General features: G+C 38.9%; 1 protein-coding gene across 2 annotated transcripts in view; it reads right to left on the reverse strand.

Annotated features, from left to right (window-relative positions):
* The window catches only part of CSMD1 (CUB and Sushi multiple domains 1), a 2,070,470-nt gene that overhangs the window by 163,435 nt on the left and 1,880,189 nt on the right, over nucleotides 1–26,846 (reverse strand). For both annotated transcript variants that reach the window (XM_034966977.3, XM_034966976.3), the window contains exons 43-48: nucleotides 20,716–20,893; nucleotides 19,158–19,303; nucleotides 18,274–18,354; nucleotides 17,077–17,190; nucleotides 7,307–7,495; nucleotides 1,966–2,112 (exon numbers count right to left, since the gene is read on the reverse strand). In XM_034966977.3, the coding sequence (XP_034822868.1) occupies nucleotides 1,966–2,112; nucleotides 7,307–7,495; nucleotides 17,077–17,190; nucleotides 18,274–18,354; nucleotides 19,158–19,303; nucleotides 20,716–20,893 (855 nt within the window). The remainder of the gene's footprint in view (nucleotides 1–1,965; nucleotides 2,113–7,306; nucleotides 7,496–17,076; nucleotides 17,191–18,273; nucleotides 18,355–19,157; nucleotides 19,304–20,715; nucleotides 20,894–26,846) is intronic.

Genomic DNA, 26,846 nt, shown 5'->3' on the forward strand with positions numbered 1-26,846 from the left:
GATGCAACGTGTGGTCATGTGACAATATCATGGGCTAGAGTTCCCTTGGCCACATGTTAATATTTTAGGGACACTTTCATTTAATCAATGCTCAAAAATTACTGATGCTGACCTAGCAGAGATCACTGAGTCATCAATTCTAAGTAAAAAGCTGTGAGATAAAGAATTTTTTATATTCACATATGACACATATGTGTCTATCTATCTGCCTCTCTTTCTCTCTCTCTCTCTCCACTTAAACAACATAAAATTGTGTATTCTTCTTCTCCCAATACAGTTTAACAATGAGGCTCTTCTTGTGGTATGAGAACAAATGAAAATACCTTTTGAAAGACATAGAAATCATTGTTCTCACAATTGAAGATATAATCATATCACCAGGCTACTAAGAATTTCTCTGCAGGTAAAACAAGATAAATTATGTTCATCATGATTTTCTCTGAGCTGACCATGTTTCCACATTGGAAAAATTCAAACACCTTTAAGAGTCTGACTATCGGCCGGGCGCGGTGGCTTACGCCTGTAATCTCAGCACTTTGGGAGGCCGAGGCGGCCGGATCAAAAGGTCAGGAGATCGAGACCATCCTGGCTAACACAGTGAAACCCCAACTCTACTAAAAAAATACAAAAAATTTAGCCGGGCGTGGTGGCGGGCGCCTGTAGTCCTAGCTACTCGGGAGGCTGAGGCAGGAGAATGGCGTGAATCCGGGAGGCGGAGCTTGCAGTGAGCCGAGATCGCGCCACTGCACTCCAGCCTGGGTGACAGAGCGAGACTCCGTCTCAAAAAAAAAAAAAAAAAAAAAAGAGTCTGACTATCTATTTTTCGGAACAAGGAGTTTGCTGAATGCAAATCCTATCATTGCATAGATGTCTTTGTAGCAAAGGTCTGAGTATATTTTATTAAACCTTCCAGAGGAAGAATATCTGAATTTCTTGCCTGTTATCCTCACATCAAGGGCCTTTCAAAATCTTGATGCTTTTTACCATTTTATATGTCTACCAACCAGAGTGAGCTAAAACCTTATTCTTACAACTGCTGTTTTAAGACTGTTTCCTGTTTTTCCCTTTGGGCGCTCGTAGTCCCTAAAGACGTAAAACACCAACACAGTAATAATCCTCCGTCAGCACATATTGTTCACTTCCCATACACAATGAGCATCTTTCACGGGAAAACATAACTTGAAAGTTGTCAAGGGCATTGCTGAGTGAGATTTTGAGAAAAGTTTAGATATTCTGCTTAGTAATTGAAATGTGCTCAGGAATTAAGAGTCTGCCTACTGCTTCTGCAGGAAAGTTTAAAGAATAGTGTGGTCAGATCCTATTGATGATTGTATACAGGATTTAATGTCTAATAAATATATTGACTGATTTGACCAATTTGTTACTAATTGATTTAGTTAAAATAAATCACTGCTGGCAGAAAATGATTACAGTATATAAAGGGCAAAATAATTTACATTTTGATGAGGAACTATATATTAAACATATATTTATTATGTATATGGTTATTTGTACAAATATATATATACACATATATGTAGTGTGAATCATACATAAAGAGACCTGCAGATAGATACAAAAACATAACTATTAATAGGAAGAGATTATCATCACTTACGCAATTAATAGAAATACAATAATCTGTTTGCTTACCATTTAAACATATTTTAAAATTAATTTTGATTATATTAGTTTATCTTTTGGAAAATGTCTTTGCTTTCTATAATATGAATTTCAGCAGTTTGTAATTTTAACAATAAAATTCTAAATATTAAGCAACAAATTTCTTAATGTAGTTTAGAGGAATCATTCAGAATAATTTCCCATCATATATTTCTATTGTAGTTAATTATTAATCTTTAAGAATTAGGATTATACTATAAATTTCTATTTAAATTGTTTTATTCAATGAAAATCACCTGGTTTAAAATACTTTCATATAAAATCTAAACCTCATTTACTTACCTGCATAGCGAATCTTGAATCCTTTCTTACTGGTGGCATGGTCAGTGGACCAGCGGAGATATAACTGATTACTCCTGCTTGTAAAATTTGATTGTTCAGTATGATTCCCACTTAAGATTACTAGCAGAGGACTTTGCCCAGAAGAACCTAAGTGAAACAGAAAAACAAAAACATTCGGAGATGAGTGAGCACCTACAAAATGCATACTAGGTTTAGCTTTTGATTACACTGGAGTCTATGTGTGCAATACACAGATATAATTATTACAAAAGTGGACAACAAATTCCAAATGGCTATAGTGACAGATATATTTTCTGATAAAAATAAGACAATAATGTACAAAAAGAATTTCAGGTGCGTATGCTATTAATGGTGCCATATTTAAATGACCTTTGTCTATAAAACAGCAGTACCTGAAAAAAATGAAAGTAATATGTATTGTTGTTAGTATTTACAATATTGTACTTATACAGGAAAATAGAAACTTTCATGTAATACTAGTGGAAGTGTAAAGTAGTAGAATCACTTTGGAGGGCTGTTTGGTAATATCCAGTAAAATTGAAGGTTTAATTATATTTCTATGAACCCTAGCACATGTGCGCAAGTATTATTTATATAGTGAACATGTGTATTCTAACACTATTTCTCATGGTAAATTTTAGATCAAACTAGTAATTTGGAGTTTTAAAAACAGAATTGAAGATTCCTTGAAAAAGAATTCGATTCATACAGCATTAAAATTAACAAACTAGATATACACATATCCACATAGGTAATTCTTAATATAACAGATTATTACTAAAAATATATATTTAGAGATAAATATAATAGGATAACAATTATATAAAAAATAAAAAATGCAACACAAAAAATGTGTATCTGTAGACGATAGATACACAAATAATTATAAAACATGCATAACCATGACCCATGCAACTCCAACTTCAGAATACTAACTTCCTCTAGGAGAGGCACAAGTGGAATTGGATATGGGTGAAGCTTCTAAATTTACCTGTACACATTGCTTCTTTATAAGATGAGGGCCTAAAGTAAATTTGACAAAGCCCTGAAATTCATATCTAGTTTTTTCATTTTTCACCTGTCTATGGTATTTGAAATTGTTTTAAAAACGTTGAGACAACAAAGTTAACACTGAATGTATAGGTAAGAAAAGAAAGCACAGTGGAGAGTCACCCGGCATTGCCCTCATCACCATAACCCAAAACCATTTTTCAGGAGAAATTGCTTCATGGCACTGGGGCTTGCCAACAACGCTACTCTGTAATGAGCTCAGCATTATCTCATACTTGTAAAAGCGTTCATGGCATTTTGCATTTCACAGTTCACTCCTAGGGAACACATTATGGACTGGGAGAATGCAGCTCTCGTTGTTCATAATACAAATGCTATGAAGTAAAGTGACAGCTGTCTTTGTTGTTATACATAAAATTTTATTTGTACAAAGATACTGAGAAACCATACTCCACTCACCGTGTAACTCCCAATGAGAGCAGTTCTCATGATTTTTTTCAAGTAAGACTGTTATAGACTAGACTGGGTCCCCCTTAAATTTACACATTGAAGTCCTATGAAGTCCTAACCCTCTGGACGTGGAAGTGTGACTTTAAAGAGAGAGAGGGAGGGTCCCTAAAGACATAACTAAGGTTAAACGAGGTAGTATGGGTGGGTCCTGATCTAATATAACTGATGTCTTTCTAAGAAAAGGAGATTAAGACACAGGCACACCCTGAGCGGGAGCCACATCTGCAAGCCTGGGAGGGAGGCTTGGAGGAGAGTCCCGCCCTTCTGACCCCTTCCGCTTAAAGGTTCAGCATCCAGAATTGTGAGAAGATAAATTTCTGTTGAGACTAGGCATGGTGGCTCACACCTGTAATCCCAGCACTTTGGGAGGTAGAGGCGAGTGGATCGCCTGAGGTCAGAAGTTTGAGACTAGCCTGGCCAATATGGTGAAACCCCATCATTACTAAAAATACAAAAAATTAGCTGGGCGTGGTGGCAGGCACCTGTAATCCCAGCTACTCAGGAGGCTGAGGCAGGAAAATTGCTTGAACCCAGGAGGTGGAGGTTGCAGTGAGCTGAGGTTGTGCCATTGCACTCCAGCCTGGGCAACAAGAGCAAAATTCTGTCTCAAAAAAAAAAAAAAAATTCTGTTGAAGCCACTCAATTTATGGCACTTTGTCATGGCAGTCCTAGGAAAGAAATATGAAACAAACAAACGAACAAAAAACCACAACCCAAAACTAGCATATTAAATAATCGGGCAACGCTGACTTTGGTCAGAGAGAAAGAGGATGAGAAGAAATGATATTAATAGATCTCACTATGAAAAATGTCATGGCTAAATTTCCTGGGAGATGCCCTGCAAAAGAGTGGCTGGTATTTCATAATCAAAGACAAAGCATGTTTGGTATGTTGTTTTACTTGCTGGTGTTTAAAAGGATAATGTATATTCTGAGATAAAATGCCACTGGTAAATTAATTAACCTGAATTTATGATATTTTGAAATGTCATTTTTAATGACAGAACTAAAGAGTAAAGTTTTAGGGTTTTTAATTTTTTTTTATTTTTTATTTATTTATTTATTTATTTATTTTGAGACAGAGTTTTGCTCTGTCTTCCAGGCTGGAGTGCAATGGTACAATCTCAGCTCTCTGCAACCTTTGCCTCCCGGGCTCAAATGATTCTCTTGCCTCAGCCTCCCGAGTAGCTGGGATTACAGGCGCCTGCCACCGCGCCCAGCTAACTTTTGTATTTTTTAGCAGAGACAGGGTTTCACCGTGCTGGCCAAGCTGGTCTCAAACTCTTGACCTCAGGTGATTCATTCACCTCGGTCTCCTAAAGTGCTGGGATTACAGGCATGAGCCACCAAGCCTGGCCAGTTTTAGGTATTCTTAATCCAGCATCTGAACCCTCATAATGTTCTATGTGTTCTCTTTGTCTAAAATGTAACTAACTTTCTAGAAGGAATAGTCTTTAAAAGCACACATTCAAATTGGCATGTGCAGAAAACCAGCACAGCAGTAAAGGAAGGTATCCATTTCTGTTACCAAAATGGAAACTAAGTATTCCACCAGTGTACACAGTAATTTTAATTTTGACAGTCTTCTCAGTTGAGTTTCATAATGATTAAAACACTGTGTTTTAAAAAGCATTATGGGATATCCACTACTTAAGCCATAGAGAGTAATATACTCTTGAGATAATAAAGTTTAAAATCAATATATTCAACATGTTTTTTGGTCAACTTATGAACTATAAAAGAGCCCGTCTTACAAAAAAAAAAGAGAGACAGAGAGAGACAGAAAGATATGAACATGACATTTACTGCAACAAAAATGTCATCGCTTAAAAACATATTTACATAAAACTCTGATCTTTCACTTTGTAGAAAAAACTTTAAGACCAGACAATCCTAGTCACTGATTTCTGATAATTTTGACAGCAAGTATTATGCTATTGTCTCTAACGTATTTTGCCTGTTGTTTATAATGGCTATGATCTGTCCAAATTTGCAGGAGATCAAACTGCAAGCCATGAGTGCATAACTTATTGATAAATATTTTGCTCCTGAAAGTAAGAGACTTAAAAGTATGGCCAGTATATTTCAATTCAACTACTGTGAAACAAAAGAACATGCATAAGTTCAAAATAATTATTTAAATATACTTTTATGTCCTTTGTAGGGATATATATGTCTATATATACACAAACACAAACACAGACATACAGCCTGTGAGGTTGGATGCTCTACATTTTAATTTTTGCATAATACCTAATAGGACTCAAATAGAGTTTACCTCTCTTCTTCCTCAACAAGAGAAACCCCATTTTTATACTTGCCTAATGAGTTACTTCTCTCTACTCTACAGACTAAAGAAAAAGTTGTAAATAATGTATGTTTGTTTTAATATACACATTTAAAAAGCCATGCTCTGAAAATGAAAATATTGCTCTCCAGTCCTCTGTTTCTATATACAAACATGTGAGTTTAATTTCCAATTTATTAATTCATTTTTGAAAATACATTAATTGATTCAGTGATGTCTATCCATACAAGCAATTTGATTCATCAACTCAGTAAAGTGAATACAAACACACATCAAATCCATTAGAATAATATATTTTTTTCACTGAATTGATTGTTATTTATCTGAACTCAATGACAAATCTTTCAAAATATGTGAAAACCCTGTTATTATGTACAGCCATAATTGTATCTGGTCTAATTTTCTGGGATATGACGGTTTCACACAAAGAGAAATATTAACATTCCTTCAATTTCAAATTGACGATTCAACCACTTATTAGTTTTAATCATATCACAGTTAAAATTTTCATTGAAATTGCAAAAAAATCATAAGACTATTGTTGAAAACAGTATTGCATGTGTTCAGTTAACCATATTTCACTATTTCAAAGAATCACACTTGAAAAACTCCTGTAGCATTTATCATCTAGAAATCTCTGTGAGCCATGATTTTTACATATTTCTAGTAAAATAATTATTTAGAACACAAAAATACCTCTATGCCTAAGTTTCCTAAAATATCTTGTGAATTGATATTACATATAGGAGACAGAGAAAGAGTTATTGAGATCATCTTCTCTAAATCACTGTGTTAAAAAAATCAAATAATGGTTAAAGAAAATTTGGTACACTTTCAGGGTGTATTCCTAAGCATTCTAACTGTTTGAAAAGTGACAATGTTAACAATCGTATGGTTTGGCTGTGTCCCCTCCCAAATCTCTTCTTGAATTGTAAATCCCACAATTCCCACATATCGTGGGACAAATCTGGTGGGAGGTAATTGAATCATGTGGGTGGGTCTTTCCCATGCTGTTCTCCTGATAGTGAGTAAGTCCCACAAGATCTGATGGTTTTAAAAATGGGATTTTTCCCTGCACAAGTTCTCTCTCATGTGCGTGCGCCCACTCTTTCTCTCTCTCTCTCTCTCTCATGCCTGCCGCCATCCATGTAAAATGTGACTTGCTCCTCCTTGCCTTCCTCCATGACTGTGAGGTCTCCCCAGCCATCTGGAACTGTAAATCCATTAAATCTCTTTTTATTCCTAGTCTTGTGTCTGTCTTTATCAGCAGCATGAAAATGGACTAATACAGTACAACAATCATATGGTAATGTTTTACAGACTGCTTGATCTCTTGAGAATGCACAACCCTAAACTAGTTTATTTTTTGTTTGCTTTGGGAAAACATGTTAACTCAAGAATATATTCAAGTCTTTATGTTACTAAAACATTGTAATAGTGTTTTTATCAATGATGCCGATGTCACTGGTATACAAAGATTAAAGAAACTTACCATCAAACACTTCCAGTGCATCAAATTGCTTTTCACTTTGAAATGTGTCCACAAAGATGGTAATGTTGTAGTTTGGTTCCACTTTAATACTCCAAGAGCAAGTCTGGGAGTTAAAATAATTACCCGGATACCCTGGACTGAGAATGACTCCCGATGATCCAGTCCGGACTTCATTTGCTGGGCATTGTGCTGGAGAGAAAAGTACCAGCAAAAGTTTGCTTTAATAAAATGATTCCAAATTCAATAGGATAGTTTCTATCCCTGTATAAACAAGCCAATGAAAGGAAAAAGCAATCTTATTGAGCTCTGGCCAAATTTAATACCGGATGCAAACACAGAGGGAGGGCAACATTGAATAATCATGAGAATTGTGCATCTTTCTCTTTGCAGTTCTCTACACTCAGCCTGCACACTCCTTCGGCCCCTGCATCTCCCACACACCTTAATTTGGGGCAGGTGCATCCTGGATTTCATCATACAATGCAAGATTTTCTAACTCTACTACAAAGAAGAACCTCACCATTTCAAAAGAGTATTACAGAAATACGGTGAAATGTTATGCAATAAGAAAAGAAAACTCATATTTACTTTGGCTTTAAATATACAGTAGCCCCCCGCTTACCCCTGGGGATACATTCCAAGAGCCCTAGTGATGCCTGATGCTGCAGATGGTCCAGAATCCTATGTCGTTTCTGGTGCAATCACATCATACGGGGCAATGGACATACTGAACAAAGCTGGGATTCACGTCCTGGGTGAGACATAGCCCGGGGATGATGACAGATTCCATCAGGCTATTCAGAACAGTGCAAAATTTTAAATGTGTTGTTATTTCTGGAATTTTTCATTTAATATTTTCAGACTGTGCTTGATCACAGGTAACTGAAATTGCAGAATGGAAAACCTCAGATCGGGGTTGGGGGGAACTACTGTACTTAGCATAGTAATATTTAAACGTTCGATGTGATTGCTCGGGACCATGGGAAGAGGAAGAATTAGAGACCTGGTCTCAATCCCACATGGGACACCTCAGCAGGAGCCCTGATTCCTAAGGGATGAATTAATTGTAAATGTATCGTGAAGATACTATGGATACATCGTATCTTTTCTCCTCTTGCTTTTTAAAAAAATATTATTCAACTACTTCCAGTTTAATCAACATAAAAACAATCTGCAGAGATCTGGACATGCAAAGCAAAACACCAGAGTCTCCTAATTAGTAATTTCTCTCATCACTGAATTATCTTCCAGAAACAGTTTGTGTATAAAACTATTAAGGCAAATTTTTTTCTATTACTGGTAATGGTTCATAAATAAAAAATGTATATCAAAATTACTTGTAGAGTGTTGAGAGTTCTATAGTTAATCACCTTTTCCTTAATGAAAAAGAGCTTTTGTTAAATTTATTTATTGAGTTATCACCTTTTAATTAAATGTGTGCTATTTATACATACATTTCAAGATAGAAGCTTTTCAAACAGATGAGTGAAGCTTATGATATGTGTTTTTATTCAAGTAACTGCCTTTTGAAAAGTAATTTATTTCCTATTTTCTTCCATTTATCTTAGCATTCTAATTAACATATATTTTAAAATTTAGAAAATGTTTAGACATAAGACCACCAATCATAAAACATTTCATAGAACTCTTTAAATAACATATATTTTAGGTGAGATTTTAAAAATATTTACAATGATAAATTAATGGCAATAATATAAACTAAAATAATCCTAATCAGAACACACAGATTGAAACAACTGAGTTAAAGGTCTAATTTTCTTCTGTGATGGCGACCTCATCACTTTGTAAAATACACGATGCCCATTCAAAGTTAATGTGATATTTTAAGAAAGAAAAAATAATGAAATTAGGGTTCGTGCCTGTGTATATCTGTGCAGGCTAGGACCTCAAGTTTTAGAAGCTCCACAGACCCGCCTTGACTTTGCAATAACAACCAGGGCTCTTCTTGGCTCTGACGTGTAAGTACAGAGTAATAATAGCTCCCCCTCAGGGTTTTAATTAGACCCAATATACGCAATTTTTTTTTTTTAATCTAAAGCACTATGTGGGCAGAAACTGTTGTAAGGACTAGGGATGATTACACCACATGCCTACCTTTTCATAACTGTTAGGGACCAACTGCCCCAAAAAGCTTCTCGGTACTGCCGACACTCCCCCCAAACGCCTCTGTACTGCCCACCTCTCCCCTTAATGCCCTGCAACTCTTCTCCGTGCCGTTCACCCTTCCCCCAAGCCTCTTTACATTTCTAAGCCTTATCCAAGTGCTGCAGTGAAACCAGCGGACTTCACTCATCAGACCTTACTACAATAAGCAAACCCCAATTACAAACCATCCAGACCACACAGAGGGAGGTCGTGGGAAGCATAAACAAACTTTACCTACACCCTCCTGTAAGTTCCTTCATCTAGCTGCTGCCATAAACGTCACAAGATAATATATGGCAAAGTTAAGCAACAAACAACCCCAGGGTCCCTCTCCCCCATATAAACCCCTCATTTTGTAAGCTCAGGGCTGCCTCTTCTGTCTGTGGTGGAGCAGCTGGCAGGTTCAATAAACTTATTCACCTGACTTTGGGTCTATTCATCCTTTCTCTAGGCTGACCTTACACTAACAAAAAAAATGCTACCAGAGGTCGTTTCAGTTTGTGGGATTACACTTGAAAAACAGTTAGCCAATCTCTCTACCCTGTATTTTTATGAGGACTGAGATTTTATAACTGCAGCTATAGTTATCAGTTGACATTGGAACTTCAGGCCATCTGGAAGTAAGAAACCTTTACTGAGTTGCTAAAATCCACCTGAAAACCTATTCGTACGTCCTGGGGTTTGACAGCAGTGCAATGATGTAACCCACAAGCAGCATTTTAAGCATAGCCATTCTTATTCCTTTCATATTTGAAATGCTGATTTTGTTTCTTAGGGAAGACAAAACGAAAATATAAACAACTTGTTATATAATTCCCACTAGTTTACAGAGGACTCTCAGTTTCTACAATTCTCTCTAACCAAAGAGGTAGGAGATAATTTGTAGAGAATTTGTACCATTTTTCATTTGTATCATTTATCATTTGTGTCATTTTTCTTAAAATACTTAGCAATACTTTTTTCAGTCATACATATTGTTTTCAAAATTCATGTGGGGTTTTTTGGTGTTTTGAGGTTTGGTTTTGTTTTTTAACTTGTTTGTTTGTTTGTTTGTTTGTTTGAGATAGGGTCTCACTCTGTCACCCAAGCCAGGCTGGAGTGCAGTGGCAGGATCACGGCTCACTGCAGCCTTGACCTCCCAGGCTCAAGCAATCCTCCCACCTCAGCTGCCCGAGTAGCTGGGACTACAGGCGCACACCACCCCTCCTGGCTAATTTTTGTATTTTTATTTTAGAAATGTTGTTTTGCCATTTTGCCCAGGCTGGTCTCCAACTCCTGGGCTCAAGCAATCTTTCACCTCAGCCTCCACCATGCTCGGCCTAAGAAGCATTTGGATGTGTTTACCCATGAGCGAAAGTGATTTGTTTTCTTGTGTTTCTTCTGCTCTTTCATATGGAACCACTCCTTCTCCTCAGTGTTATAAACTGTTGCTTGGAGCAATACCCAGTTGGAGTGGGAGAGCTAAAGGGACTGCAGTGTGGTCCTATAGCTGAGATGTTTATTTGTTAGCAGCAATCACACATTAGAAAACAACTGTGTCTCCACTTGGGAATCTGGGAAACCTCTCACCATAGGGGAGCACCTGTCAAAAACACACGTGAAAGCTTGCCTCTCTCAGACATCACCTGCGCTTCGAGCTATGATCCTTCTGCACAATGTTAGCGCGCCAGATTGTTTTTAAAGAAAAATAAAATGTGAGGCTTAAAACCCAAAGCATCTTATTCAACGCACTCATAGGGCTTCAGCAAAAGTAATAGGAGATGAGGATTACTACTCTAGGATTAATAGCATAAATTGGGATTTATGAGTAACTAAGATTATTCTTAAAAGCACCTATAGGTATGACAGAATTGGAGAAGGTGAGCACTCTGTGAACTAGGGAAAAGGCTGCCCCAGAGCCCTTGTGACGGCTGCTATTATCCAGCACATATAGAAGGAAGCTGGAGCTGGGCAGTGGCGGTTTTTATGTCGCCCCCATCTGCTGCTTTCAAATGATCATTATCAGAAGGTCACTGAATCTCCTTAATGTTCACTGAATATGTATGGTGTTTTTTTTTTTTTCTAAAGAAATGAATATTCTAAAAACTATTGAAGGATCCCCCATGGTCCACAGGATGAAGAAACCTGACGTTGAAGACCTTTAAAGTCAGGTCCTAGTTTAGCTTTCCAGCCTGATTTAATTTACCACCTCTTCCCCCAAAACACCCTGAGAGCAAGCAGTAGGAAGCCATCTCCTCCTTTTCCCTCAACACCACACCCTCCTTTGTGTTTCCAATCCTTTGTTATTAATTCTCTTCACTTTTTGAAATGCTTCTCTTTCCTTAACAGGAGAAAAGCCACTTCTGTGATGTCTCTTACTCAGGTTTTTCTACATTAAGATGAGTGTCTAGCACAGTAATATCTCCATATAAGGCTGACTGCTTTTTTTTTCAGACGGAGTCTCGCTCTGACGCCCAGGCTGGAGTGCAATCGCATGATCTCAGCTCACTGCAAGCTCCGCCTCCGGGGTTCACACCATTCTCCTGCCTCAGCCTCCGGAGTAGCTGGTACTACAGGGGCCCGCCACCACGCCCGGCTAATTTTTTTTTTGTATTTTTAGTAGAGATAGGTTTTCACCGTGTTAGCCAGGATGGTCTCGATCTCCTGACCTTGTGATCCGCTCCCCTCGGCCTCCCAAAGTACTGGGATTATAGGCATGAGCCACGACACCCAACCAATGCTGACTTTCAAAGAACAATGCACTCTCCTTGTTTCCCTAAAATTGGTGATAATTTTCTTTCTTTTTTTTTTTCTTTTTTTTCTTTTCTTTTAGACAGAGTCTTGCTCTGTCGCTCAGGCTGGAGTGCAGTGACGTGATCTCAGCTCACTGCAACCTCCACATCTGGGGTTCAAGCAATTCTCCAGCCTCAGCCTCCAGAGCAGCTGGGATTAAAGATGCCTGCCACCACATCTGGCTAATTTTTGTATTTTTAGTAGAGACAGGGTTTCACCATGTTGGCCAGGCTGGTCTCGAACTCCTGACCTCAGGTGATCCTCCCACCTCAGCCTCCCAAAGTGCTGGGATGGTGATAAGTTTCAAAGCACAACTTCTAAAAGTGTGGTTATGACATTTGAAGAAGACAGACTAATAGCTAACGTAATTTTTCTGAAGAATTTATTGGGAGATGGGCCCCCACTTGAGCACAATCGAATCAATCAAATAGTAGAAAAGTACTTAAAGAAAGATGATAATTAAGTGCTTCAGTGATTAAGGATTTGGTAAAAGACATCTAGGGTCCTATTTCCTGTTTGTTTTTAAATGATGAGTTGTTTAGAGAATGACAGCTAAGATCACTCTCCGGTTGTTTTAAACAAATTGACTCGTGACTTGAAAGAGAAGAGAACTAGGTTATCCTGTGTGCCTCCTGAGGGATGGAGTGGGGCGTGGGAACCTTTAGCGTGAGTAAAAGTTGGACAATTTTGTCTGCAGAATGCTCCCTGTAACTGTCTGTGACACCTGAGGAAATTTAGAGAATAACGCTCATGTTGTGTTGATTTAGACATGTGCCACTTAAAGATGGGGACAGGCTGAGAAATGCATCTTTAGGGGATCATGTCATCATACAAAGATAACAGCATGCACTTCTGAGGGAGGCCACTCTCACCAATGCAGGCCTCCATAACAACTGTTTCTGTACTAACGGAGTGTTTCAGTTAAATATTAAAAGCTGAAAGAGCCAGGGCCTTTATACAAAGCCTGGAAGGTAACAAAGAGTTTTCCCTAGGCTTCTCCTGGGCCTTGAAGCATGACAAGGTAACAAAGGAATTCTTAACAGGAGGACCCTTTTAGAATTCAACGAGTTTTATTAGCGGTCTGAAGAAACTCCCCAGGCCTCCACAAACAAGTTTATTGGGGTCTAAAGGAGCTCCCCAAACCTTTGTGATTTAGCAGGAGACAAAACAAGACTAATCACCCCAGCACCTGGACCCATTTAGATTCAGTAAACTTACTGAGGCTCCAGAGGAAGGTCTTCAGCACTCAGACCTTAGTTATAGATTTTAAAAAGTTAATCACTTATGTCTTTAAATAAATACACACTTACACATAGACATACAGCTTAGGAGGTACATAAGCTCTAAAAAACTTTGTAATTTTGATTGGTCTGGTGATAATTTCCAGGCCTTCTCCCTGTAACCAGTTATAGAAATAAAAACTCTCTTCCTCCTCAGTTTATCTGCATCTCGTTATTGGGCCATGAAAAATAGCAGCCCCACCCTCAGTTTGGTCCAGGAACACTTACACACACCCAGATGGTACAGCCTGCTACACAATTAAGCCATATGGTGTAGCCTATTGCTCCCAGACCACACACCTACACAGTATGAGACTGTACTGAAGACTGTAGGCAACTGGAACACAAGGGTAAGCATTCTCACATCTGAACTCGTCTCATCATGGAAAAGGTAATGCGTGGCCCCGTAGTACTGCCACTGCTAGACGTCACTCGGTGGTGGGAATTTTCAGCTTCATTATAATCTTACAGGACCACATTTATCTACACGGTCTGTCACGGTTCAAAACGTCATGCAGTGCGTGATTATTCTCTGCTCTTGGCTTGTCATGAATTAAACGTCATTTAAATAAGAACTTGGTTCATCTGGAGAGAACACCCTAATCAAATTCCTTTTTTTTAAAAAAAAATGATGTAGTTTTGCTCTTGTTGCCCAGGCTGGAGTGCAATGGCACAATCTTGGCTCACTGCAACCTCCGCCTCCCAGGTTCTAGTGATTCTCCTGCCTCAGCCTCCCAAGTAGCTGGGATTACAGGCACATGCCACCACACGCAGCTAATTTTGTATTTTCAGTAGAGACGGGGTTTCTTCATGTTGGTCACGGTGGTCTTGAACTCCTAACCTCAGGTGATCTGCCCACCTCGGCCTCCCAAAGTTCTGGGATTACAGGCATGAGGCACTGTCCCTGACCAAAATTCCCTGTTTTTAGAGCAGCACATTTGATACATACGTATGCCTTTCTTCTCTTCTCAGCTAAGATCACCTTTAGTTAAAGTCTTCTATTCTGAGAAACTTGAGGCTTTGTTTGTTGGGATTAAAATGTACCTTAAAAATGTGAAGGTTTGCCTGGGTTCATTTCCATATAGAATGGCAGAAGATGAACACTTTTTATATCCCCCCACCTTGAGGAAACAATCCATAAATAGACCATTGTTGCTCCTGGAAGATGGCAGAGACGTTGGCTTTCTTCTAAGAAGACAGTGACTTGGATCTCCTGACTCTGCACCCAATGCAATCCCCACTTCTAAGTAAGGCAACCTAGAGGCACGGATTTTGATGACTTCCACAGCCTACGGTCTGCTTAGCGTTTAAACAGACGAGCAGGCCAAGGGTGTGGCCCTCTGCTCAGGTAGTGGTTTCCTGTAATCAATAGTTCTCATGTAGATACAACTTAAACGTTAATATTTTTTCAAAAAAATAATCTAAGTTATTATGGATATCTGATAATAATTCATTCCAAAATGTATGCCAATTTTTCTTCAGATGTAGAAGACTGTTTCTCTCTTTCAGGGTGCCTGGAATCCTGCCTCATTCCAGAATGAGAATGCACAAAATTATCAGACTTTTTTTTTCTTTTTCTTTTTCTTTTTTTCTTTTTTTTTTTTTTTTTTTTTTTTTGAGACAGAGTTTTGCTGTGTCTCCCAGGCTGGAGTGCAATGGCAAGATCTCGGCTCACTGCAACCTCCACCTCCTGGGTTCAAGCAATTCTCCTGACTCAGCCACCTGAGTAGCTGGCATTACAGGCATGCGCCACCACGCCCAGTTAATTTTGTATTTTCAGTAGAGACAGGTTTCTCCCTGTTGGTCAGGCTGGTCTCGACCTCCCAACCTCAGGTGATCCACCCACCTCGGCCTCCCAAACTGCTGGAATTGTTACAGGCATGAGCCACCGCGCTCGGTTAATTTTGTATTTTCAGTAGAGACAGGTTTCTCCAGGTTGGTCAGGCTGGTCTCGACCTCCCAGCCTCAGGTGATCCACCCACCTCGGCCTCACAGAATGCTGGGATTACAGGCATGAGCCATCGCACCCGGCCAGTTATCAGACCTTTGAGGAGGATCCATGCACAGGCGTGAGCATCTGCAAAACCACTGCAAAGTCAATATTTTTGAAGAAAACTTCCATTTACAGGGAAGGCAGTTAACATTATAAAACACTCAAAAAGATAAATTCATTTAATACTCGGTGAGTCTTTACAACAATCTCAAAAATAAAGCGGATAAATCATCCTCTCTGTGCACAGTGCAGGGAGGAGCGACTTGCTCAAAGCTGCCTGATGGAGTGACTCTGGCTCCGGGTCCTGTCTTCCTAAATCGTGGGCCCTTTTAGCTGTGTCACTCACCCTAAGGAATGACAATAGTTGGATTCCTTGAAAGAGCCACAATGCTCAAAAGCACTACATCTGCACTTCACTATGATTTTGAAGTCATAAAAACTATTCTAATTAGGAAAGCTTTTGGATAGGTGAACTAACAATGTTTCGACTTACTTGAGCATTTGAGCTTATGTAAAGTTTTTCAAGTCTTTTTCATTCAATGATACTTGAAAGTGGTGTCTATTAATATTTTAAAAGTAATCTACTTGTCTTCTAATAGATTAAATCAACAGATTCAGCCTCAGTATCTTGTTCTACTATTGTATATTGTCTATATTCTTGCATATGGTCTACATATGTTAAACATATGTGAGAAAAACTTGAGATGCGCATGTTTCATTTTTTATATATTTACATCAAAATATTAAACACCAGCTAATTATATGCATGCTGAGGTATTTATAGCAAAACGAAATGATATTCAAAAGTTGCCTTGAAATGCATCAAAAATATAGCGTAGCTTAATAAATGGCTAGAAAGATAGCAGATAGGCATGTGATAAAGGAAATACTTTGTAAGTTTTCATAGTGGAAGCTAGGTGGTATATATTCAGGTGTTGAATTATTCAGGTATTAAAATTATTTCAACTTTGCCATGTTTGAACATTTACATGATAAATTGCTGTGAGAAACATGATTTCTTATTTGATATGGACTTGGTTTATTTTCTAGGACTAGAAAAAAGAAAAAGCATCATTAGATATTTCTGTTAGCATGTTAGTTTCATTGCAATGGGATCAGAGCACAGATTAAGTGCAGGCTGGGTGCAGTGGCTCATGCCTGCAATCCTAGCAATTTGGGAAGTTGAGGCAGGTAGATAGCTTGAGTTCAGAAGTTCAAGACCAGCCTGGGTAACATGTTGAAAACCCATTTCTACAAAAAAAAAAAAAAAATCCAAAAATTAGCCAGGCATGGTGGTGCATGCATGTAGTCCCAGTTACTCAGGAGGCTGAGGCAGGAGGATCACCTGAGACCAGGGAGGTTGAGGCTGTGGTGAGCCATGATTGCACCACTGTACTCCCAGCTGGGTGACAGAGTAAGACCCTATCTCCAAAATAAATAAATAAATAATAAACAAATACATAAGTTCACACCTATACAAAGAAATGCAGACCAATACAAACAATACAATTTTCCATGTTGAATAAGTTTATGTAGTTTTAGTATCGAACAGTGCATACCTTCACATGTTGGGAGGGAACCCTCAAACTGCAACTGGGAACTGAGCTTGCAAGTCAGAGTGTCGGTCCCCACCAAGGTGTACCCGGGGTGGCACTGGTACTTCACAAAATCTCCTAGAAGAGTCAATACAACAAACCAGGAAATTGTGTGTGACCTTCTGACTGTGTGAAGGTGTGACACATGTAGGACTACTTAATGAATTAAATCAACTTGCAAATCTTTTTAGAAACTATGTCTGTATTTATTTTTAGTCTTTTAAAAATAATACCGTTTTAAGTTCTTAATTTATAAAAATGATCTATTAAGCTTAGCCAATATTAGTACTGAAATGATGTGGCAGCTTTTCTTCCTTGACTGAGGCATCCGTGTTGGTTTCCCTTCCCCAGTGATTGCTGACGGGAAGAAAAAAAAAGTAAAATAGAAGCTATGGTTTAAGCAACACTGTAAAATCGAATGGCTTTACAGCATCCACAGAGACTCATCTCTGACCTTGGCATACTTAGCACAATGTTCCAATTAACTAAGCCAGGGTGAGGACAGCAGAAATTGGGTCAGGTAGTTTGACCAGTGGTCTGAAACACAGGGCAGAGTTTTATAACTGGGGCTGAAAAATCCTGGGTTGCAATAACTATACTATAAACATATGCCATCACTGCTTTCTCAGTATGACCAGAAGAGTATTGAATAAATTAGATCATTAATGTAAAAAGATACAGCAGAAATCCTAAATATCATCACTAAATATTTTCTCTTATTATATCCCAGTTTCAATGAAATGTCACTGTTATGTAATCATCCTTTCAGCCGCAAATGATTAAGATTTTTCTCAAGTGCGTGAATGTGTCCCCCTAACCGAATGCAAATATCTGCCCAAGTCTGTCTCTGAAAACTTTATTAAAAACTATGAAGTACCAAATGTTGTAGAGGAAAAAAATGTTCAAACTGACATCAAAATTCAAATGGCAAAACAAAAAAAAATCCTGGTAATGAAGAGGGACAGACATTTTCTGTTTGATACATGACCTCTGTATAAGTTCTCAGCAATACTTTAAGGATAGTTTGTTCTTTGTTTCTGTTTTTGTTTTTGTTTCTCTGACAAATTACTCATTAACTTGTCTGAGTAATGTTTACAACAAGAAGTGGGTGTAAAAAAATGTCGTGCTGAGTTCATGGTATTGTAATGAAGAAAGTATTACCTATTTCGAAATCATCATCCTCAGTAAGCATTTCTGCCTGTGGAACTGCTGGGGGAGGTTGACATTTCTTGAGCTGAAATGCTAAATGATTAATGGAAAGAATAATAATAATTGCAATTACACTTGCTGAATAAACACAGCTATTACAAAACATTCATCTTACAGTTGTTAAAATGCTTAAGTACACGGACTGAAATGTCTCTATTCCTGAGTCATAGTTTTATAAAATTCCCAAGCTTCAAATGTTCATATTATTATTTAGTGCCAAAAAATAGTTAAAGCCCAAGGAAAAAAGTGCACAATTATTTTTTAAAGTATATCATTTAAATAAACACACTTTACAGATGTTTGGATTTCTGCAAGAACGACTCAACATTCACAACCTGGCTCCCTGTCCATGTGCAGATTTGATAACATCTGCCCTGTCCCTTGTCCTGAGGAATTCTGTGGGTGGCAGTGTTCGTGAGAGATAAGCGATTGATTGACAGATGTTCTGCATATCGTTTAGAGTGCATTCCCAGGATTATTGGAGGTTTGCTTTCACACCATTTATAGTTACATGACATTTGCTATAACACCTTATCTTGAGACAGGGATGAATAAATCTATAAAAGGTACCAAATCTCTTTCAATGGTCTTCATCTCAGAGTTTCACTTAGGATACATGTATCTTGGAATAAATCCAAGCTTGATACGATGTTAAATAATGAAGACTCATTAAACAAAAAAAGGACCACAGGAAACGCTGGCCTCCAATGCAAAAGAATCATACACGCCCTCGGCTGAATCAAGAAACTTCAGCTAGAAACAAGGCGTGGGTCAACACTGCAGTAAACACCACATGGAATTCTCAGTCTTAACTAATGGAGTGAAAATCAACTGACCGTGGAAATTGAGGACAAAGAAGCCTCCATTTGAAAAGTCGCTGTGGAACTTGAGCAGGACTTGGTTGGTGGAGCTATACGCCGTTTCGAGAGCTGTGTTGCCACTGAAAACTCCCAGCTGGGGTGAGTTCTGATCGGGACCATCCCTAGGAAAGACAGAAAGAGGTGGCTGGCTGAGGATATTTACTTCTGAGTGAGATTTATGGAAGCTTTGGCTAATGAATTAATTTTTTTAATAAAAGCAATAAAACATATGCATTCTCTGGATACTGTGTTTGTAAACATCAAGATGTTGAATGTCCACAAAGTTGAGGAACCCTCCAGTCTCTGTCTTTCATTAATGTTCCGCAGGCGCTCGGCACTTGTCAAATGTCAACACTCACCGGCGCTGGTGGCTCATGCCTGTCATCCCAGCACTTTGGGAGGCCAAGGCGGGCAGATCACCTGAGGTCAGGAGTTTGAGACCAGCCTGGCCAACATGGTGAAACCCTGTATCTACTAAAATTACAAAAATTAGCTGGGCCTGGTGGCAGGCACTTGTAGTCCTAGCTACTCGGCAGGCTAAGGCAGGAGAATTGCTTGAACCCAGGAGGCGCTGGTTCCAGTGAGCCAAGATCGCGCCACTGCACTCCAGCTGTGCGACAGGGCAAGACTCTGTCTCAAAAAGAAATAAATTAAAAAAATAAAATAAAAATGTCAACACCTGTGAGATTTTCCATTCTAAATATGGAGCTTAATCTATGGGGCATGGCCAACCACAGAATGCTGTTTTGTTTTGGTTTTAAAACGGCAGTTTCATTGCGGTCAACCTAATATTTCAAATTCTGTTTCTCCTCACTCTCACATCCACTGACTCTGGTCGTTGTCATCTTAGATGTCTGATTTACTTCCACAACCTCAAAGCCAGTCTCCTTTCTTGCCCTCTGCTACTTTATTTCCCACAAAATGAGCCCGTCATTCTGCAGCCCATATCTGGCCTTGGAGCTCTGCCTGTCAGAGCCCAGGTGCATCCTCACTGCCCCAAGAACAAAGCCCAAGGCCTTCACATGCATTTCCAGGTCCTGCCTTAGTTGCCCTGGCTGCTGGCTTCTGCTCCTGCTCCCCCTGTGGGCTCCAACAAGAGTGCAGCCACACCACACACAACACGCACACACACACACAACATACACAGCACACACACAGACACCACACACACAAACACACATGTAAGCCACACAGACATACACAAGCCACACACGCCACACAGACACACCCACAGAGACACACATCACACACACATACCCAACCCCCCAACCCACACCCACAAACACACATCCAATACATACACACACAGATGCAGACACACAGACATAATTCTGCCTATTTCTACCATGTAGCAAAACCCACATGTACTATGTGAAATTGATTCCCTATATCTCTGGATTTCATTGGTGAATTTCTTCTCTAGTATCTAAGAAGTTTATTCTAAATATGTGCCTTGTATATAAATGGCATATGTATGCTAAGTCAGAATTGTTTATCACAATTACAGATATTTTGACTTGAGAGGTTCTCATACCAAACAGCAATGTAATCGTTGACAGCTTCCGTCTGTAACAGGGTGAAGTTGATGTAAACTCCGTGCCCCGGAGGCACTGTGATGAGCCAAATGCAGTCCTTCAGGATCGGATACTCATCAGGAAAGCCAGGGGAGTAGATGGTGCCGTTCTGAGAAGTTACGTTGTACCCACAAGGGGCTGCAAAGGAAACGAAGAAAAAACAAGCACCATACAGCTGATTTTAGAAAGTAGAAAGCTAAATATTTGACTCCAAAGTACCTTAGCCAACATTTTTCCTGATGGGAAACAGGTGTGAAATATTTCTGAATCACCATTTTGTCAAAATTACTGCCCTAAAATCTGAAGACCTTAGAAGAATTATATGTCTAAGCTAAATTATCTCAGTTTTATTTAATATATTCTCCATATCTTCAAAATCCCTTTCGGATAAATTTATTCTTCTATGCCTCAAATAAAATCCTTAGTTAACACTTGTGACCTGCTGATAACCCATTTCAGTGTCCAGCACAATGAATTATGGGGAAAGTATTCATAAATATGTAACTGCTTTTTCTAACTCACACTGCTAGACCCTATTTATAAGCCATCTGAAAGAGTGTCATCTAAGTCTATTTGCCTTAAAACAAAGACATTATCAATTCTTTACAGATCTATACCTGAAGAAGTAAGACAATGAAGAAGTAAGATAATGCAATGTAAGATTATGTAAGTGGTGTTTTACGGAAGCATTTCCAGTTTTTACTAGTATTCAATGACTTGAAGAACTAAAACAATACCCAATTTATTTTCATTTTTGTTAAGAAATTTATATTTATTATTTTAATAGCAATTATTTTATTTATGGAAAATGACATTTCCAAACACTAATGGAATAACCTGAAATATAGTCTTTAATTTAAATATTCATATAGTGCATCAAAGTCATAAAACTTTGAACTTTGAAATCAAACCAACAGGTAAGAGGTGTGAGATGAGTGTTCACAACTCTCTTGAACCTTGAAGGGCTGTCAAAGATTTGCCACAAATGGTATTGAATTCAGGTGGAGGAAAAAGGCCCAAATACACAAACAGATAAACAAAAAGAAAAGTTTAGTAACAAGTGAGAATATACCATGAGGCACGATATGATACACTGTTGAACTGCACACATGTGTATTGATTTGAAAAGAACATTGGATTGAACCTGGCTGGAGATTTGGATCTTTTCATCAGAAGAAGGGACTGTATGTAGAGACTACTTTAGAAGTTTTACAGCGTAATTATTACTAAGTGAGGTTTGGAGTCAGACAAACCTGGATTTGTAAGCTGGAAAAGCAAATTATCCCTGGGAGCCTCCATTTCTATAAATTCTATGAGGTCAGGGTCTGGGATACTCCTGAAGCTTGTCATGTGTAAAATGGGACCATAGGCCGGGCATGGTGGCTCACTTCTGTAATCCCAGCACTTTGGGAGACTGAGGTGGGTGGATCACCTGAGGTCAGGAGTTTGAGACCAGCCTGACCAACATGGTGAAACCCTAACGCTACTAAAAACACAAAAATCAGCCAGGTGTGGTGGTGCACGCCTGTAATCCCAGGTACTTGGGGGGTTGAGGCAGGAGAATTGCTTCAATCTGGGAGGCAGAGGTTGTAGTAAGCCGAGATTGTGCCATTGCACATCAGCCTGGGTGACAGAGTCTCTGTCTCTAAAAATAATAATAATAATAATGGGACCATAAACCAAGCTGTCCCCATAACAAGCTACTTTTGTCTCCTGTTGGCAGTGCACTTTTCCTCCCCTCCAGACGTCGAGGGAGTGTTCACATGCTTTTCTTCTATTTTTCTGCCAAGGCAAACTTGTCTCTTCCTTTAAAACTCAACTCCTTGTCACCGCATCCTTAAGGTCTTTCCTGGTTGTTCTGGTTCTAGAGGTCCAGGGTCTGCTCACAGAGCACACGGCTCCCACGAGACTGTCAGCCTCTAGGAGACAGGGTCTGCATCTCCTCCCACCCCAGCTGCTACCTCCTTTCAAGAGTCCCTACTGTCTAGCTCAGGTCATGATAAACAAATTGATAAATTGGTGAATTAGAGAATAACCAGAGAGCACTTTAAGAGTAAACTCATGAAACCAATTAGGCTGAAACCCTTTACAGGTGACTCCATGCTATTAATTTAGCGTGGACTTACAATGCTACGGTTTCCCTTTTGCATTTCTGCTTTTCTAGTTGAATCTTGTAGTTACATAACCACATTATATATAGTAGCACCCTTCCTGTTGGGAAAACAAAATAAAAAGCCATCGTTCCTACCTCTTAAAGGGCAAAAGAAATGAGGTGGTGATTTTCTTGGTAGAACACATTCCTGATTCCAATACTATTTATGCCACTGAATAGCTCTATGACATTGAGCAAGTCAGTGATTCTTGCCATGATTTATCTATCAAATTCAAATAACAAATCTTTTCACTCACTCACTCAACAAGTATCTACTGAGAGTGGGTTATGTGCCAGGAAGGGTGCCTGGGGCTGGAGATGCCACAGTGAACCGTAGAGACCCTGTTGCTGCCTTTGTAAAAAGCTTATTGAATAGTGATGAAGAGAGATATTAAACAAACACTACAGAAGTTTAAAATTCAACGGGTGCAAGTGTTGTGAAGGAAAATAACAGACGCTCATCATCACATAAGATAATAATATTCTATCCATAAGCACACAAAATTCTCTCAAAGCAAAATCCTGTTGCCCTCCCACTGGGTAGTCCAGAGATAGAAAAAAAGAGGACCCTAAGAAACTGGAGTCAAAATTTCCTCTCTCATTTCCCCTGGCCTGATCTTTATCTACTTCCAGACCGTCTTTATCCTCCCTGTAGTGGCATCAAAGGCATGTTTGCATTTCCCCAAGTGGTGGCGTCTCACTGAGCTCCGCAGAGATGGGGGCCTGTGATCTGCCTCTGCAGGAAGTGTGTGTGTCTCGGCAGGAAGCGTATCCCTCCTGCCTTCCTTTCTTTGAAGGCTGGGTTCCAAGTGGAGTCTGGACTGAGATCAAAGAGGAAGCTCTGCGTGGAGCACGGCACGTACCTCCCAGCTCCTCACCTGTCTGCCTGGGAGACACTGGTCCAAGCCTGACCAGGAAGACAAACAGCTGACCATGGCGTCAGCAACTGAAAGAGATAGAGAGGCTACACTCCCTCCACTCTCAGGAGCCATGGAGTAAAGAGATGCGCATGCATTTCCGTGCTCATGAATACCCGGATGTTCACGTGGGAGAGAGCGTTGCTGTGCAAGACAGTGAAGGAGGGAATTGCTCAAGCTATTTGCTCATGTATTTTTCCAAGAATAAGCAAATAAAGATAAGAAAGCTACATATTTTGATCCAATTCTAGAGCTAGCAGTCGCTGTGTTGAAAGAAATGGCGGTGATGTCTAACTTGAATGTCACGCCCCGTGGGAAACTTGCCCAGGTACCCCGGCGCCACTGGCTTCCCCCACAACGCCACTCTCTATCATTGCCTCAAATACCACGGAGGCTTCCCTTCGTTCATTGACATCCCTGAGAAGTGGGAAGGGGGGACTTTTGGTGATTCACACACACAAAAGTTATGGGTATATGTGACTGACTCCTGCTCAGGTGTGAAGCCACAGCTCGAAGATACCAGAAAATCAACTGGGGGGTTGGCACACCTTGGCACAGGAGGGCGGAGGTACAAGGAAACATCTCTTTATTGTGCTACCTTTTCCTCTCTTTATGCAATGTGACTTTCTGTGAAGAGAGATGGATAGGGCATATTAAGTGATATTACGTCAAATTAAAATTAAAACAGGCTGGCTGGTATGGCTCATAGCTGTAATTCCAGCACTTTGGTAGGCTTAGGGAGGAGGATCATTTGAGCCCAGGAGTTCGAGACCAGTCTGGGCAATACAGGGGGATCCCATCTATTAAAACAAGCAAACAAACAAAAAACATTAATTATCCATGCATGCGAGCACATGCCTGTAGTCCTAGCCACTTGGGAGGCTGAAGTGGGAGGATTGCTTGAGCCTGGCAGGTCAAGGCTACAGTGAGCAGTGATTGCACCACTGCACTCCAGCCTGGGGAACAGAATGAGACTCCATCTCAAATAAATAAATAAGTGAAAACAAAATAATTTAAATTTTAAAACCTTGAATGTTTGCCAAGAGACTTATCATTTATAGATGGTTTTCTCTAGTATTATGTTAAGTTTTTTGCCTAAACAAGAATATGAAAGAAATTCCATATTAAAAAGCTAATAAATACACTTGGCATAAATATTAATATAAAAATATAATAAATATGTTATAACATATATATTAATATAAAAATATCTTGACTCTCAATATATCGAAGATACTGAAAGTTTAATCTCCCCTAGTGTGTAGGGAACCAGAGTTATTCCTGCCATCATTTTTCTTCCTTCTGTTACTCTGGTTTCCTTAGAAGCATTTTCAGAGAAGAATCCAGAGCGCGCTCTGTCTTGGAAATTGCCGGTTGGTAATGGAGATTTTAAAGACTGTATTTGTGAATCCAGGTAAGAAAAATAAGGAGACAGAGTTGCATTCTTTATAGTTATTTTTATTCTCTATTACTGGGAAAGATTATTTTCTGTATTTACCAATCAGCTTGGTAAACCTTAAATTTAAAAAGTATGTATGTAATAATACATTGTTTAGCTGCTTGCATTTCTCATGTCAATTTTGCAATAAAATTGTTTTCTGCTTACAAAATCTGTCAAATTCAAAGAAGCTGTTAACATACCTATCACAACATATTATTTACACTAATAATTATCTCTGTCTGTGCAATTCCCCACTATACACATACTAATGCATTTAAGTCAAGTTTATTATGATAGTGTTTAAGATTTATTTAATGCCTAAAATTATATTTTTATGCGTAAACATTTCAGTGTTAAATGATTAATTAGGTCAGCAAAATATTTTAAATGGTTGAACTATATTTGTAAGTGTGAATGCATATTTAATTAGAAAATTACATTTAATAAGTTAATAAACCAAATTCTACTTAATCATATTTTAACAATTACAATCCCTCCCCCTTTTTTTTTTTTGAGATGGACTTTTGCTCTTGTCACCCAGGCTGGAGTGCAATGGTGCCATCTTGGCTCACTGCAACCTCCGCCTTCTGCGTTCAAGTGATTCTCCTGCCTCAGCCTCCCAGGTAGCTGGGATTACAGGTGCCTGCCACCATGCCTGGCTAAGTTTTGTATTTTTAGTAGAGTTGGGGTTTTGCCATGTTGGCCAGGCTGGTCTCAAACTCCTAACCTCAGGTGATCCACCCACCTCGGTCTCCCAAAGTGTTGGGATTACAGGCGTGAGCCATTGTGCCCGGCCTACAACCCCCACCTTTTTTTAATTTTTTAACTGAGACTTCTGTGGAATTATGTTACTGACAGAAAAATAATGTCTTGAATTTCTCAGATAACTTTCAGAGACATATTCTTTCATTTGTTTACTTTCATAGATATCATAATTTCAGATCACAGTTTTTCAGATAAATTTATACTATATTAATTTCATAAAGTAGATTCTTATGCAGCTTAACATGTATTTTCAGTATATAAATACAAATTGATTTCATATATACTTGTGAAGACTGATGCCTTGGGATTTAGAATTATTTTATTAATTATCTAAACTGGCCAATTTTTAATAAAGACATCGAGAAGTTGTTTAAAGTATCTGTGTTTTTTCTGAAGTTCTTTTGAAGTCTACAGGGCTGGACCTTTGAAGATGGTTTTTCAGTACACTTGACCTATATAGCAATCACTGACCTGAAATGATAAACCACTGTCAATTAATAAAATACATGTTACATGAAGATACTGGGTTGTCAGCAGTGTTTACCACTGTCTCTGGGGAAGACTGAAGTGACATATAACTGTAACTAATAGGCGTTTGAACAGCCTCCTCATTCTTATGAAGCAATGACTTTTTTAAGAAATATAAACTTTCACAAGTAAAGCACCTTTTGCGTTAAATAACACCTTTTTTAATATGAAAAGGATATTAAACACACATTGGATGGTTCTTAGAAAATCCTTTATATAGGTCCTCTAATTGTTTTCAATTATTTATGATAAACTATTACATCAATCCTGCGTTTCAGTTTCTTTATT

This window comes from Pan paniscus, chromosome 7, assembly GCF_029289425.2.
Source record: "Pan paniscus chromosome 7, NHGRI_mPanPan1-v2.0_pri, whole genome shotgun sequence".
Classification (NCBI taxonomy): Eukaryota; Metazoa; Chordata; class Mammalia; order Primates; family Hominidae; genus Pan; species Pan paniscus.